Source organism: Ambystoma mexicanum, chromosome 8 (genome assembly GCF_040938575.1).
Source record: "Ambystoma mexicanum isolate Mex_15411 chromosome 8, UKY_AmexF1_1, whole genome shotgun sequence".
NCBI lineage: Eukaryota > Metazoa > Chordata > Amphibia > Caudata > Ambystomatidae > Ambystoma > Ambystoma mexicanum.
The window spans coordinates 218,735,447-218,749,144 of record NC_090929.1 but is presented as its reverse complement, the minus strand read 5'-3'; the positions used below and the strand labels follow the sequence as shown (position 1 = coordinate 218,749,144).

Below are 13,698 nucleotides of genomic sequence, written 5' to 3'. Positions count from 1 at the left end.
TTAACAGGCATGCCTTTGATCCATGTGGCCTCCTTCATGGAAATGTTCAACCAATAACTGCATGATTTTACGAAGATACTTTGATCTTCATTACCAATGGGTTCATAATAGATGCACGTCTTCTATTGCATGTGAGCCAAGGCAAACAAGAGTAGTTTTAATTAACACAACATTCTTTCCAGCTCAAGGAGAGGCTTGCCACATAGTCCAATTTTTCCCTTAATATTTTGCACTACTTTAGACTTTGAAAATAGCAGGCAAGAAGGCACCATTCCTCTCTAGCCCCTTATTCTCACTTTCCTGAGCTGGGAAAAACATATTTTACTTTTTTTACCCCTCCACTGATTCTACACTACGTACCTCCTCCTTACAGATCCCCTACTGCCATTCAACCCAAACAAATAGAGGTGCAGGAGAAATCATGAATATAGCCAAGTTACATGTCTTGTATATATTGTTCAGGAATGTTGTCTTCTTTCCATTTTATATGCATGTTTTGAAAATTCTATGACTTGTGATATATTGTAATCATGGACGTCATTTGGGGTCGCCAGAAGTCGCAACTGTGACCCCTGAGGTCTCCCTTGCTACCCCTGTGGTCTCCCTTGCTACCCTTAAAAAAAGAAAAAAACTGTTTTTTTCTTTTCATTTCTCTTTTTTTCTTTTTTTGTTTTAAATGTAAGACCATGGACTGTGGCCAGCGCCATGTGGCTCTTTGTTTCTGGAGTGGCTGGCTTTTTTCTTCAGGCCTCTTAACAAAAAAACAGGGGGTTCCACAAAAGTAACACTTTGAGCAGTGGCCCTTAATAAGAAAGATTAGAAATAACAAATCATTTGTCTTTCTGGAATTCTATACAATAATTGCTAGACTCATTAAAGGTTTATTTCAGGTTATGAGTCACTGATCTAGTCTGTTCTTTAACACACCAACCCAGTCTTTCATTCTTCCCGTGATGTCACTTCGGAATGGGGTCAAACAACATCACTACTTGTGATGTCATCCAAGGTCAAGGGTCGTGTGATGTCACTTCCTCTACCCCTGGCATTTTGGAGAATTGTAATACTGTTGTGCACATCTTAAATAAGGTAATGTGCAATAAATATTTTATTTTAACAAAAATCTCATTGAAATGGAAGTCCCAAATAGGCAACTTTAAATTGATCAAACTAAATAGACAATTTTAATCATCTGTCTATCTCAGTCAATAAGGATAATGTATAGCAGGGAGCGAGATCCGTCACACTATTTGTATTTTGTTTTTGCAATTGTTCTAAGTTTTGTAGAGCACAGTTGATCACTACAAGCGATATCAGGTGCTCTTCTGCGTGGTGCAACTGTTTTGTCTCTAATTCAGTAACTAATGAACACTCAGTTGGCTCAAACAGTCATGTTTTTAGTTATTTTCTGAAAGCCTTTTGAGAGTGACCACTGTGTAAAGGTGAAGGTAAAATGTCCCATCCTTTGCTGCCAATATAAGGATTCTTATTTCACTTTCCTTTTCTCTCTATTTTATGGAGGGATTAAAAAAAACCTTGCATTTGCCAGCACAGTAAACTAGTAGCTAGGCAGCTAGATGGGTAGGTAGATAAGTAGGTAGATAAATAGGTAGATAGATAGAAGAGAGAAGATTTTAAATCAGTGTGCTTGGATACTAGAAACACCAGTGCATTATGATCAACGTTGAATTGTAGAGGCATCCAAAGGTAAAAAAAACAATTCAGTAGACACTACATTGTTAGGGGATTGCGTCTCCCTAGTATCTAATGCTGTCACACAGTTACAGTTGTGTTGTGCTTTGCCATGTGTCATTGCACAAGTCATTGCAATTGACTAAGTAAAGTATCAGTGATTTGGTAGAACCTGTTTTCAGAGCATGGCACCATGTACTTCTATGGCAAGCCCTGCCCATTATCTCCATTTATGATAATTTGGTGTGTTTGCCAAAAAGTATGTTTATGTCCATTTTACCCCAAAGGATGTAATATGCCCCACAAAAGGGGAAAATGCCCTGCTTCCTTTAAATCCCTGGGCATGTTGTTGCATGTTGTTGTACTATTATACCATCCGGTCTGAGCTACCTTTGGTGCATGTCTTCTAGCATTTATTATTTAATTTCACAAACACATACACATATTATGCATTACGCATTCATGAAACTCCCTGCCACACACAGGGCAATTGTGTACTTGTGGGATGTTTACATTATGTAAGATAAATGTAAGAAGCTCAGTTCATTCTATAAATACAGGTATTTCCTATATTATGGCTGACCTAGTTTTTATCTCTATCATATTGGCCCGTGGCTGGCTCCTTCAAAAGCTTCCATTCCTGGCCTTCAGCGCATTCCATCTACAATCTGAAACCTCGTCCTGAACAGATGCTCACCCCTACCTTGTGAATCATTCTAACCTGAGGCCGATCCTTGCTCTGATATCCATCTCTGCTCTCAAGCTAATTCTTTCTCTAAGGCCCAACCCCCTTCAATGAGTATATAGTTAGTCGGCAAATCATACATGATTGGTGTTTATTCACATGTTATTTTATGTGGGCATTTCTTAGTTAATGATCTGTGGGAACGCAGAAAATAACATATGTATTTTGTTAATTATAGTAACATAGTTGATGGTCCTCAATTTCAGGCTTTATGACTCATTGACACTGCACAGGATCTAATGTGAGCTGACACTGACCCACTCACATTCAAAAATACTCTCCAATGAGATAACAAAGTGCATTGGAAAGATACGTTGGCCTGGGCCATCTGGGCATAACAGTAAAGGATGTTTTCCCTCAAGTGAGCGGTGTAGAGACATGAAGGGATAGGGCAACAACTGTGCTGTGGAGCATTAATGGGGCCGGAGAGAGATTTGCATTTGGTGAGAACTCACAATGTACCGCCTGCATTTTCCAGTCACACGAGACCCATCCCCTGGTGGCGCCAACTTGCTTGTGGGGAAGCAACAGAGAGCCTCTCCCTGATGTCTCCCCACATCATCAGCCTCCTCCTCAAAGACATTCTGATCCCTCCCCTCACCCCCCTGACCCCCACTTACCTGCTGCACCAAAGATATGTGCTCCGGACCTTGTGCTCCTCCTGCCCGCAGCTGTGCCTATGGAAAAGGAACTAAGTCCCTTTACCTATGGCAGCACCCATCTTGTTTTCTTTTTTCAGGTGATTGGGTTTGTTCAATATTTTCGAGAAGCCCATTGCCCATAAAACATTGTTTTAACTATTTGCACCCCAAGTGAAGTGCAAATAGTTATCACCCACTTGTCTGAGGGCGTACATGGCTGGTAACAGCCAACAGTCCTCATTACTGGCCATGTAAACCTACCAACGTGTGGGTGATAGTTATAATAAGTACTTTGGCTTAGAGTCCTTCCACCGTGCAAATTCCCAGGTTTCTCACAGACCCTAAACTCACTAAAGGTTCAAGATCAGCAGGTAACTTCACCAGTTAAATAAGCACATGGGATGGTAGGCAGGTACTTCAGCATGAGGATATGAACTTGGCTAAAGCCAGCAGCAGGAATAGGGCATGAAGACCAAGCAAGTGGAGGGAAAGGTCTTTCACTGGAATCACAGCTGACTGATGAGGAACCGCTGATGACTGACGTTGCAAGGCAAGGTCCATGGGCAGAGAGACAGTTGTAGATGCCTTCATACACAGGTGGCTTGTATCGCCTGCTGATATCTGGGAACACATAAAGGTAATGCATGTCGTTCTTCCAGAGAGCAGTTAGACCCATGGAACCAGTGATCTGGGAGAAAACCTGAACTGGTTCTTGACAACACCCTCCGCCTTAAGCACCACGCTTTGCAGAAGTGGAATGGTCAGAATAGCTGACCGAGTTTCAAAGTGAAAACAGAAGGGGCAGGTTCCCAGGAGTGTTTTTCAGGGTTGGCCCTTTGCAGAGGAGTAGGAATCTGAGTATGCACCCCCTGATGCAGAAATAAAGAACAGACTTAGCAAGAGCCGCACAGTGTGAAAAAGTAATTGCGGAGGTGCTGGTGTGCTGAAGTGCAGGATGAACACGCTTAACGAGGGACACATGATGGAAGGGATGTATGCATGAAGGAAGCGGTGGATGCCTCAGTCCTTGGAAAGTTGCATTGTGGCCACCATTGAGAATACAATTTTGAAAATTAAAAATGAAATAAAATGAAAAGTAATTATAAAGATAATATGAATTACATAAGACACTATTTGCTCAACTGTTTCCTTTAAAGTGAAAATCCAGGCCTGGGCTCAAAGTTACAAACGCCAATCTTTTTTCATCAATGATCGGGTGAACTAGCGGGTAAATAGGGTGTTTGTATTTTGTATCATAGGAAAGATGTAAAAAACAAGTCTCACTGCTTCAGCCTTGTAAACAGATATGTACCATGTACTCATTACCTCTGTAAAGCTTTCTAGTTCAACAGTTATAATCTATTGGATCGTTCTCAGGCGTGTTCTCACAGTGGGTTACAATGCTTTGTATTTCTTTACTTTAATCTGTATCTGCCATACGCATAATTGTGCCACCGTTTTCTGAGAACTAAATGGCCATCCATAGAAAGGTATATTATTGCTTGTCTTTCCAAATTGCAAATGCTCTTACGTGCATATTTGTTTTCATTAGTGATTAGTGGTCATATATGACATTCACAAAAAGAGGTTCACAGGCACTTTGAACTTTCTTCTCGATAGCATTCTGGACTTCCCTCAAATCAGCACAAGTCACAGACCTCGAGGGAAGTTTGAGCAGCTGGGGAGATTCCAAGTGATCCGTGGTACAAAGGGAATCTGTGGTTGAGGGATCTGTGCTCTGAACTTGTCGGCCATGTTTGATACCAAAGACTGTGCGACCCAATGTGCCTGCTCGGAGTCACTGTTTGAATCACAGGCCCAGCTTTTGCCTAGGTCCATTCTATCTGCCCAATTTGGTTTCTGCAGGTAAAGCTTGGAGGAATCTGTGCTCTGAACTTGTCGGCCATGGTTGATACCAAAGACTGTGCGACCCAATGTGCCTGCTCGGAGTCACTATTTGAATCCCAGGCCCAGCTTTTGCCTAGGTCCATTCTATCTGCCCAATTTGGTTTCTGCAGGTAAAGCTTGGTGAATACTCTTCAGTGGCATCTGTGATGGCATGCATAGTTCTGCGGGGCTCTTACTAAGTCACACCAAAGAAACAAATCAGGCTTTTCCTTCCACATGTATTCCACCTGCATCAAAATGTTAATTGTCCTCGGCAGTAAGGCAGGGAATGATGCCAGTATTAAGAGTGTGTGCCGGATGCACAATCCTGGATGCTAGACAACTGGATTTGTTGTAACACTAGTAGATTAGAGGTCCTGTTCTTGGGCTGTGAACCTAACATCGGCCTCCTGCCTATCACTTGGCCAGTTGAACTAGGATGGTTGTGGTGCCATTTCAGACAGTACGTAATCCTCTTGTTCTATTCAACCTTTCTGTCTTTTGAACTCAAGCTAATCACAGTTTTTCCAGGATTTCCCCACCCCCTCCACATTGGATGTTGGAACACACGGTTATGTTAATCCAGGCTGTGGCAGTTCTCGCCTCCTTTATTGCAATGGATCTATTCGGGAATTTCAAAATACATCTTGAGCAAATAGTAACCAGTTCAAAACTGAATAGTAAGGCTCACCAGTTATCTCATGGACACTGATCATATCATCCCATGGCGCAGCATGCTAAATTGATGGCTGTTGGCTCATCAGTTTACATTTGCAACCTCTTTGCTCATCTGGAAAGCAACCAAACAGATTGCATCATTGTATCGCTCCACGATGACTCCTCTGCATTTCCTGAGTAGAAAGCTCTTCTCTGAAAGCTCATTAGGGTTACTAGGCTTTGTTCCTAGGTGGTTGCATCTAGGGGGCTGTCCATCCTGGTCTGTGGTGTTCAGCACTGGCATTCCATTCCATCAGATATCCGACGTCTGCCCTCAAGTAAAGCTTTCATTCTTTTAAAGGTACACCTGTTTAAAACAGAGTCACCTGTTATTGCTGCATCCTTGACAATAAGACTTATTTGACATCACAGCTGGTTTTTCAAGTATCTGTCACGTTCAGTGAAGATTGTTTGTATTACTGTTGTATGTAGCATCAATGCTGACACATATTAACAAACTAAGATGACTAAAATACTTTGTATGCCCCAATAACAAAGAAGGATAGCTCAGTGGGATACCTGACCCGCTGAAGAAACCAGTAGGCAATCCACAGATCACACGTTTGAATGTATTCACTGAGGGCTCTATTTTACTCATTATATCACCATCTGAAGGATGCTGGGAAGAGTCATCGGTATCCCGTGGTTTCAACGCCAGTAGTTACTACAAAGTAATTTACTTCAAAGTAATTACTGCTAAGTTACTTAAAAAAATATAAGCAGTAGTGAATTAAGGGGTAAAACGTGGGTGGAGAGGGACTTGGAGTAGTATTGAAGGAGAAAGAGTGGAATGGGGAAACCCCAAAATTAAAAAATAAAATCGAAGTACAATTCCGAAGTCATTACCGGCGTTGAAATAACATGGAACCGAGTCATCAAGTCCTGTGTTCGAACCTGTAATCTGTCTATTGGAAAGAGATGTCCTTAGCAGGTTTGTTAATCCTTTGAGTTCCATAGCAAAGAGCAATGGGAGGGACGATTATATTGACATCATTAGAATCTTGAATTGCCACATTAATATCAATATAACCTTAGTTCCTATTACACTTTGGTAAAGCAGCTCAGTCGGTTAACAGACCTGCTGCAGGCCTCTGTGTGGAACCTATAGATCACAGGTTCAAAATTGTGGGCAGGCGGAACTCAGCCTACTACCCTCCAAAATGGATGAACTGTGCACAACTGAAATGGGAATTCACTCATGTGGCTGTGCTAACAAAAATGCCCTTCATGGCTTGCCGTGGGCATTATCTAATGATGCGTTAGAGTACGGTTGGCGAGGTTGGCACTTATATATAAGCAAGTTTAATTGCAAACTAGGTTCATCTATTAGTTTGTACAGAAAAACATGTTAAAATTTAAAAAAACAGAACACACACAAAGTAAATTCATGCATTGCGTAGAGCAATCGTTTTGCATGTGTTTTTTAACTGGAAAATAGCGTTGTGAAAATAATTTTGACAAAAGAAATACGCCCAGGAACTCTGCCAAAAAGCAAGTTTACCAGGGATTTTTAATAAAGATGTGTTTCTATGTATTTACTAAACCTAACATTCCGTTTATCTTTTCAGAAGGAAATCGATAAGTGGGTTTGGGAATAAAACGTGCACTGGGACCTCCAAACGATACCAGCTCTGCAAAATACAGGTAAGAGCAACCCTATGCGATCGTATGAATCACGTGATGACGTGTTCATCATTTTCTATAAGGGGCGTGTCCACACAACTTTTAAGAATCTGCTTTCATCGGTGCTGCAGAGAGGACAAGCTGGTAAGAAGATTGATTTACAATGGACAATCGGGAGTCCAATGACTCACGTGTTTCCACTGCACGCTATATACCAACTAGCTATGAGCAAGACGATTGAGAACTGCTTCAATTCTATCCGAGGAAGAGGGGCCTATAACACTCGAATGGTTTAAACCATTTAGGGCTGCAACTGGGCATGGTTCACAAGAGTTCATCCTTATTCAATTGCTTCATGTTTTTGTCGCTTCTTGAAACACCTGTGTATAGGCGCGTTATAAATTCCATATCATATCATATCATATCACATCTGCTGGCTCTGACCCATGCAAACGTTCAACGTTTTCCATGTGCCCTTTCTTTCATATGCATTTGTCACGTTAAGCCTTATTTCGGCAAGGCATATCCATTTAAAAAAAAACAACTCAGTATAGAGCAGGGCTAACATTAATCTCATACATAATATCAAAATCCCTCAAAAACATTGCACAGAAACACGGGTACATTGTAACATACTGCAAGACACTGTTGGACCTTAGCAATACAAGTAGGTTTTGCTTGTATTAACCTTCTTTAGCCTTCTTCGCACATTGCTTGCTGTGAATGAGATTAGAGAGCAGAATGGGGCTTTCATTTCTCATTGATGTACTTGATTAAATAGGATGTAATTGTGGAAAAAAGGCTTTTGTTCGGGTTGAATTAATTTGAGTTTCATTTGAATTTGATTCAACCATGATGCTATTTGTACCCTCAAATCATGACGAATTAGGAATTTTAAGGCTGGGTTGAAATTTCGTCCTGGGTGTCCTAATGAGCCATTTAGCTGACTCAAAATTAATTGACCTTTTATTCTAATGATTACAATCATGATTCGAGTCAAACACTTTAAGATGTATCCACTCCTAGTCCTCATTGATAATCACTATTCCTCAATCCCTGCCACCTCGCCATCTCTGGATGATATTCCATGATTTCAATCCATTTGAGGGTAGTATAACTCAGTGGCAATGCGCTCGTCTTGGAATCAAGAAGACGCTAAGCAACACAGGATCCAATCCCAAATATGTGTTTAGAAACCTCTTTGGTATTAAGTGTGTTATTAAAAAAAACACTTATAATATAATTATAATTTGACTATTGTGTGAAATAAGAGAGTCCAGACTCTGACGTGAAAGTATGGGATGTTCCCGGTCAACATATATTTGGTTTTTATTTGCTCAAACTATTCTCTGATCACTTTTTCAACAGCGGTATCACCGGGCAGAAGTTGCTCCATGTTTTATTCCTTCTTTTATGAGAAATGTGTAACATGCAATATTCTGAGCAAGCCTCATTAAAGTGCAAGAGTTGAGGATGAGGGGGAGAGGAGGGGAGGGGAAACCATAGAGAAATTAGTGTGGTCTTTAGGATTATGATAGAAACACAAAGACCAAAGGGCACTCAGAGTCTCAGAGGTGGACTGGATCGCATTTTCAGGCCTGCTTTGCGTACAATGTTGCTTGAATAAATGCAATAAATGCTTGATGTCACTCTTGACGATTTTGTAGATGCATTGCTGTTTAACCCAGATGGGAAGGTAGTTCCAAATTTCAAAGGCTATGACCGTCGATTCTTTCCCTCCAGACTGGGTTTTATTAAAGCGTGTGTTGTTGAGTAACATTTTGTTGGATGTCCGCAACTTACATTTTGGGGCATAATGAGTGAGCATATTGTTGAGTTACTCTGGAACCACCCCTGCATCGCTCTACCACATAAAGAAATGGTGTTCTCTAGTAGAGTGTATTTAGGAAATTGGAGATAAATATGATGGGTTACAGTCAGGAGTTCTGGAAGGTAGACAGAACCATTCTCTCTCAGAAGCATAAATTTGAAATAAATGTGGATACATCAGTACTGTCTCGAAACCTGGTCAGTTTGCCAACGTCTTAGACCGTGTCGGACAATGAGGCTAAAGAAACTGAACATTGAGTCGAAATTCACACTCTGGAGGGCCAGGTTATTGCACGTCTGTGTATGTTGTGTATGTCTCTGTTCAATGACTAGGCATGGTGATCAGATTGCTGCGTGTGTTGGCCCAAAATCATCACCCTCATGTCATCCTTTATTGAAAATATTTCATCATGTTCAAGTGTAGTTGTGCTATTAGCCAATGAGGGCACTCTGCATGGGTATGACACATATGATTAGCTGATTAAGAGAATGGCAGTCCATGACTCAAAGAAAGGAGTTGATTATTATACCAGAAGATCAAACATCACAACTCTGTATGGAGAAACACCAAAGCCCTTTGGATTAGGTTACAACATACATGCTAATAGCTATGGCTGTTTCTGTAATTTTACCATCAACGTTGACATTCCTTTGAGGGCCAGTAAGAGAGAATAAGATGCCCTCTTGCACAGAGGACAGCTATGTGAATAAAGCAATAAAATCTCATCCGGCCTTGGGCCCAAGTCAATGGGCCCCAACGTTGTTACACCGGCCAGGTGGAGTATTATTGCTATTAGCACCCTGGGTTTTCAATCTAAGAATCCAGGGTGCTGACAATACTTACTTAAGATGCCCGCCATGGAGAGGGAGGGATGGAAGGCGGGGCTCCGTGCGGAGTTCCTCTTCTATTTCCGCAGCATCCGAGAGGCTGGAGCAGCGGTGGAGGTGGTGCCACTGTCAAAAGAATCGGGTAAGTGGGGTACGGGGTGGGAAGGGAAGGGACCGGGACCAGAGGGAAAGGGAGAATGGGGAAGGAGTGATGGCAGGGCGGGTGAGGGCAGCCTTCAGGTTGTTTGGAGCTCGGGCTTGGATCGTGGGATTCTGATTGGCTGGCTGACCTGCCCTGGGTTGTGATGTGATTTCAGTATCTTTCTGACATGTTGTAATAGATTAAGTTGTGTTGTGTGATCTTGCATTGTTCTGGCAAAGTGGCAGGTTGGTTGCATTGCTTAGATCCATGCTTCACTGTGTTTTGGTTTCCCTGTTATCTTCCTTTGTCAATACTAGAATACTTAATTCTCATCAGGACTCAATGGTTAATTGCCAGTATATTTTTACATATCATGGAAAACTCTATGCCATGTAGAAGGCACATCCCTGTATATCGGTAGGCATGTGACATATAAAGTGTGAGCCTAGTTACAAAGCCCCAGATAACTGTACGCATAGATGAGAGAGTAGAAGTTGGAGCCGGAGGGTGGGAGATAAGTGGGAACAATTCTCAGGTATATTTCTAATGGTCATTGGGGTTCCTTGAAGAGTTGGGTCTTCAGTTCGTGCCTACAGTGCATGAGGGATGGAGCAACACGATGCTTGTAAATATGTTTATAGTGTAGCAGAATGCTTGTTTTCCACCCCTCCTTCTTGCACTTCTGAGATTTGTGACAGGGTCAAGGGCTTGACCCTGGCAGGGTGGGGAGGGGCAAGGACCCCTCTCACATCCAGGCAGGAGGCCTGCCAAGGTTTCCACCAGAGCCAGCCCTGTCCCAGAGGCAGGATGAGTGAGCTAGGAGGTCCCCAGTCTCTGCCCCTCTTTATGTGCCTTGTTGCAGGGCAACATCCAGGGGTGAACATTGTGAATATTCCTCCTTAATAGGACCCCATGGTAGATACTCACATCAGTGGATTCAGCGGAAATAACTCGAGTGACCTTAAACAACCTGGCAAGTAAATGTCTACTCTCCACCTCCGCGGCTTTCATGCTCTACTTCCCAGGTTCGGGCATCCTGTACCATCGATGAACCCAGTGACACAGGCGAAGAACATAGGCTCTTCCTGCGACATGTAACTTCAATCAAGGGGTTGGGGGGTGATATATCCTATTATGAAGACTCCAGGAACTAGGGATCTCACAAACAGGTAGTTCCCAGCCATAGGACAAAACAGCCAAAGACAGCAGCATGGCAGCGAATGGTATCAGTATGGAAAGAACAGCTGGTGGCACCCTTCAACATCTCAAATGGAAGATCCAGTATAGTGATTAACTCACAGTACCTATTTGGACTCCTGCAGAAACCCAAACTCAAGGAGAAGACCATGGAGGAAAACAGAGGGATGGAGAACCTAAATACCACTGTATAAAAGATATTGGCAAAAGCTAGACTGCCAATCCCAAAAAAGTGGTTGGGTTTAGAAGCTCTGATGTGACACTGGAACTGCCACTCAGCCAAAGCCAGCCGGATAAGAAGTGAGAGGGCTAGTCCAGTGACCTTGTGAGCCTAAACTAGTTAGGGGCAGTATGGAGGCTGCCATGATGGGCTAACAAATGGCACAAATCTTCAGAACACCAATTTCAAGCCTACCTCTTGGTCACCTAGACAAAGAGAAGCCATAGGAAACAAAATGTCCCCAATGGCAACCAAAAATGTGTATTGGGCTTAAATGTGGTAAAATGGCTTGCACTCTTGGTGAAGCAGGCCTCAATGTCCAGCAACTACCAATCTACTCCCTAAAACCAAATTACAGTGACACAATCACTCTAGGGCATACATGGGGTGCCTGAGAGGCACACCTGGGGACTCTGAACTTTAGGGGGACCCAATACCGTATGGATTATATAAGGTGTAATGGAACATAATGGCAGAGGGATTTCAGGAGAACAGGTAATAATAGCAGTATCCTTTGAAGCACCAGGGCAGAATTATAGGGTGAGATTCCTTTAATAAATGGGAAGTATGGTACATGGTAATTGGCAAATATTATATTGTGATTCATGGAATAACTAGCATGTTACAGCTAGTGACGCCCAATGATCATCTAATTGTATGATACATTACAGATAGTGCCACTTGCTGCTAATTTGTCCACACGATTCACCATGCAATGCTTGAAGTTCATATGTTATATGCAAGCAGTTGACACTTGATGCTCACCCTAACATTATATATGTCAGTTACTGACGCTTTCTGGTGTACATGTTCAACGCTGAAAGTGTTCAGTGCAACACACTAGTGTGCTGCTCCAGATGCCATCAGTGTTGCATTGATTGCATGATACATGTCTGCCGGTGTTGCTCAGTGCATAAGCAGCAAATGATGCATGCCAGCTAGTACATTCATTATACCACCACCTATCTGTCACATGTGCTTCGGATGCTCCTGCAGGGTGCCTCACTGGTTGCATAGTGATTTGCGAGTGGCTCCCCTTGGTGCACTATCATTCCCTGTTATATTTAAGCTAGTACTTTCTTTATGTCTGGCCACGACCCATTTTTATAAAATGGTGTTTGCTGCACATCAACTGGTACTACATTCTTTCCCATTGGACAGATGTATCACCTTAGCTGGTAGCTGATATTCCATCCCTTGCCTTACTACAAGATTTACTAGGTAGATACATTGCATATTGTCTCCTTAAGATAGAGAGTCTGTAGTGATGGTAGGATATATGGTGGAATGTATATTGCAAATATGTAGAATTGAACCTTTTATCATGTACATTTATTAGGATGAAATTAAGAACCAAATCTGTATATGGCCCTAAAATGATAGTTGTTTACATTGTCGTGGTACAATTTTTAAACATTTAATTGGTTTTCATCCACATTTGTAATGCAAAATGAATGTATTGTCTAGGAGATGTACTCCATTAAATCTCAAATCTCAAATCTGCAGGTATGCTTCCCAAAGAGGCTACTTTTAAGGAACCCCATCCTGTAACGGACATTACCATTTTTATTTTGTATTTGTTTTTATTTGAAAAACAGGGAAATCAATTTCGATCATAAATGACTTACAATACACATTTACAGATGAAGGAGACATTCCCCAGAAGGGTGTCTGTACAATAGCACAAAGGTGTGAACACGTGTTGAGCCTGTTTGGGAGTGTGAATAATGTGAGACATAGACCACGGCCAAAACAAACAAAAGTGACTTTGTAAGGTAACATTAACATTGGGGAAAGAGCTGTAAACATCACTGTACAAATACACAAATTACTGTAGTAAGCAGCACTGAAGGCAGTGGTGGGTTCAGAAAGGGAGGATGTGGGATGGCAGGAGGAGCTCCCTCTTTTGCCAGTATGTGAAGTTTAAGCTGAACTTTGAATAAATCTATTGTCAGGCTGTAGGGAGGAAAAGTGCAAGCAATAGGTGGCACAGGGGTTCATAGGACAGAGTGTCTGACTGTAGAGTAGGAGAGGTGGCAATGAGATGATGGGCAGAGATGCAGTCAGCCATGTATTGAGGAGCAAGGCTATTGATAGCATTGTAGTTGAGAAGAAGGAACTGAAAAGGGAGTGATTATACTGGTTATACATTGGGAGCCATCAAGCATGGTACCAGCAG

General features: G+C 42.1%; 1 protein-coding gene across 1 annotated transcript in view; it reads left to right on the top strand.

The window, feature by feature from the left end:
* Positions 1–13,698, top strand: part of ADAMTSL2 (ADAMTS like 2) — a 329,265-nt gene that overhangs the window by 140,341 nt on the left and 175,226 nt on the right. Inside the window, exon 4 of the mRNA XM_069609632.1 lies at positions 7,248–7,323. Coding sequence (XP_069465733.1) covers positions 7,248–7,323 — 76 coding nt within the window. The remainder of the gene's footprint in view (positions 1–7,247; positions 7,324–13,698) is intronic.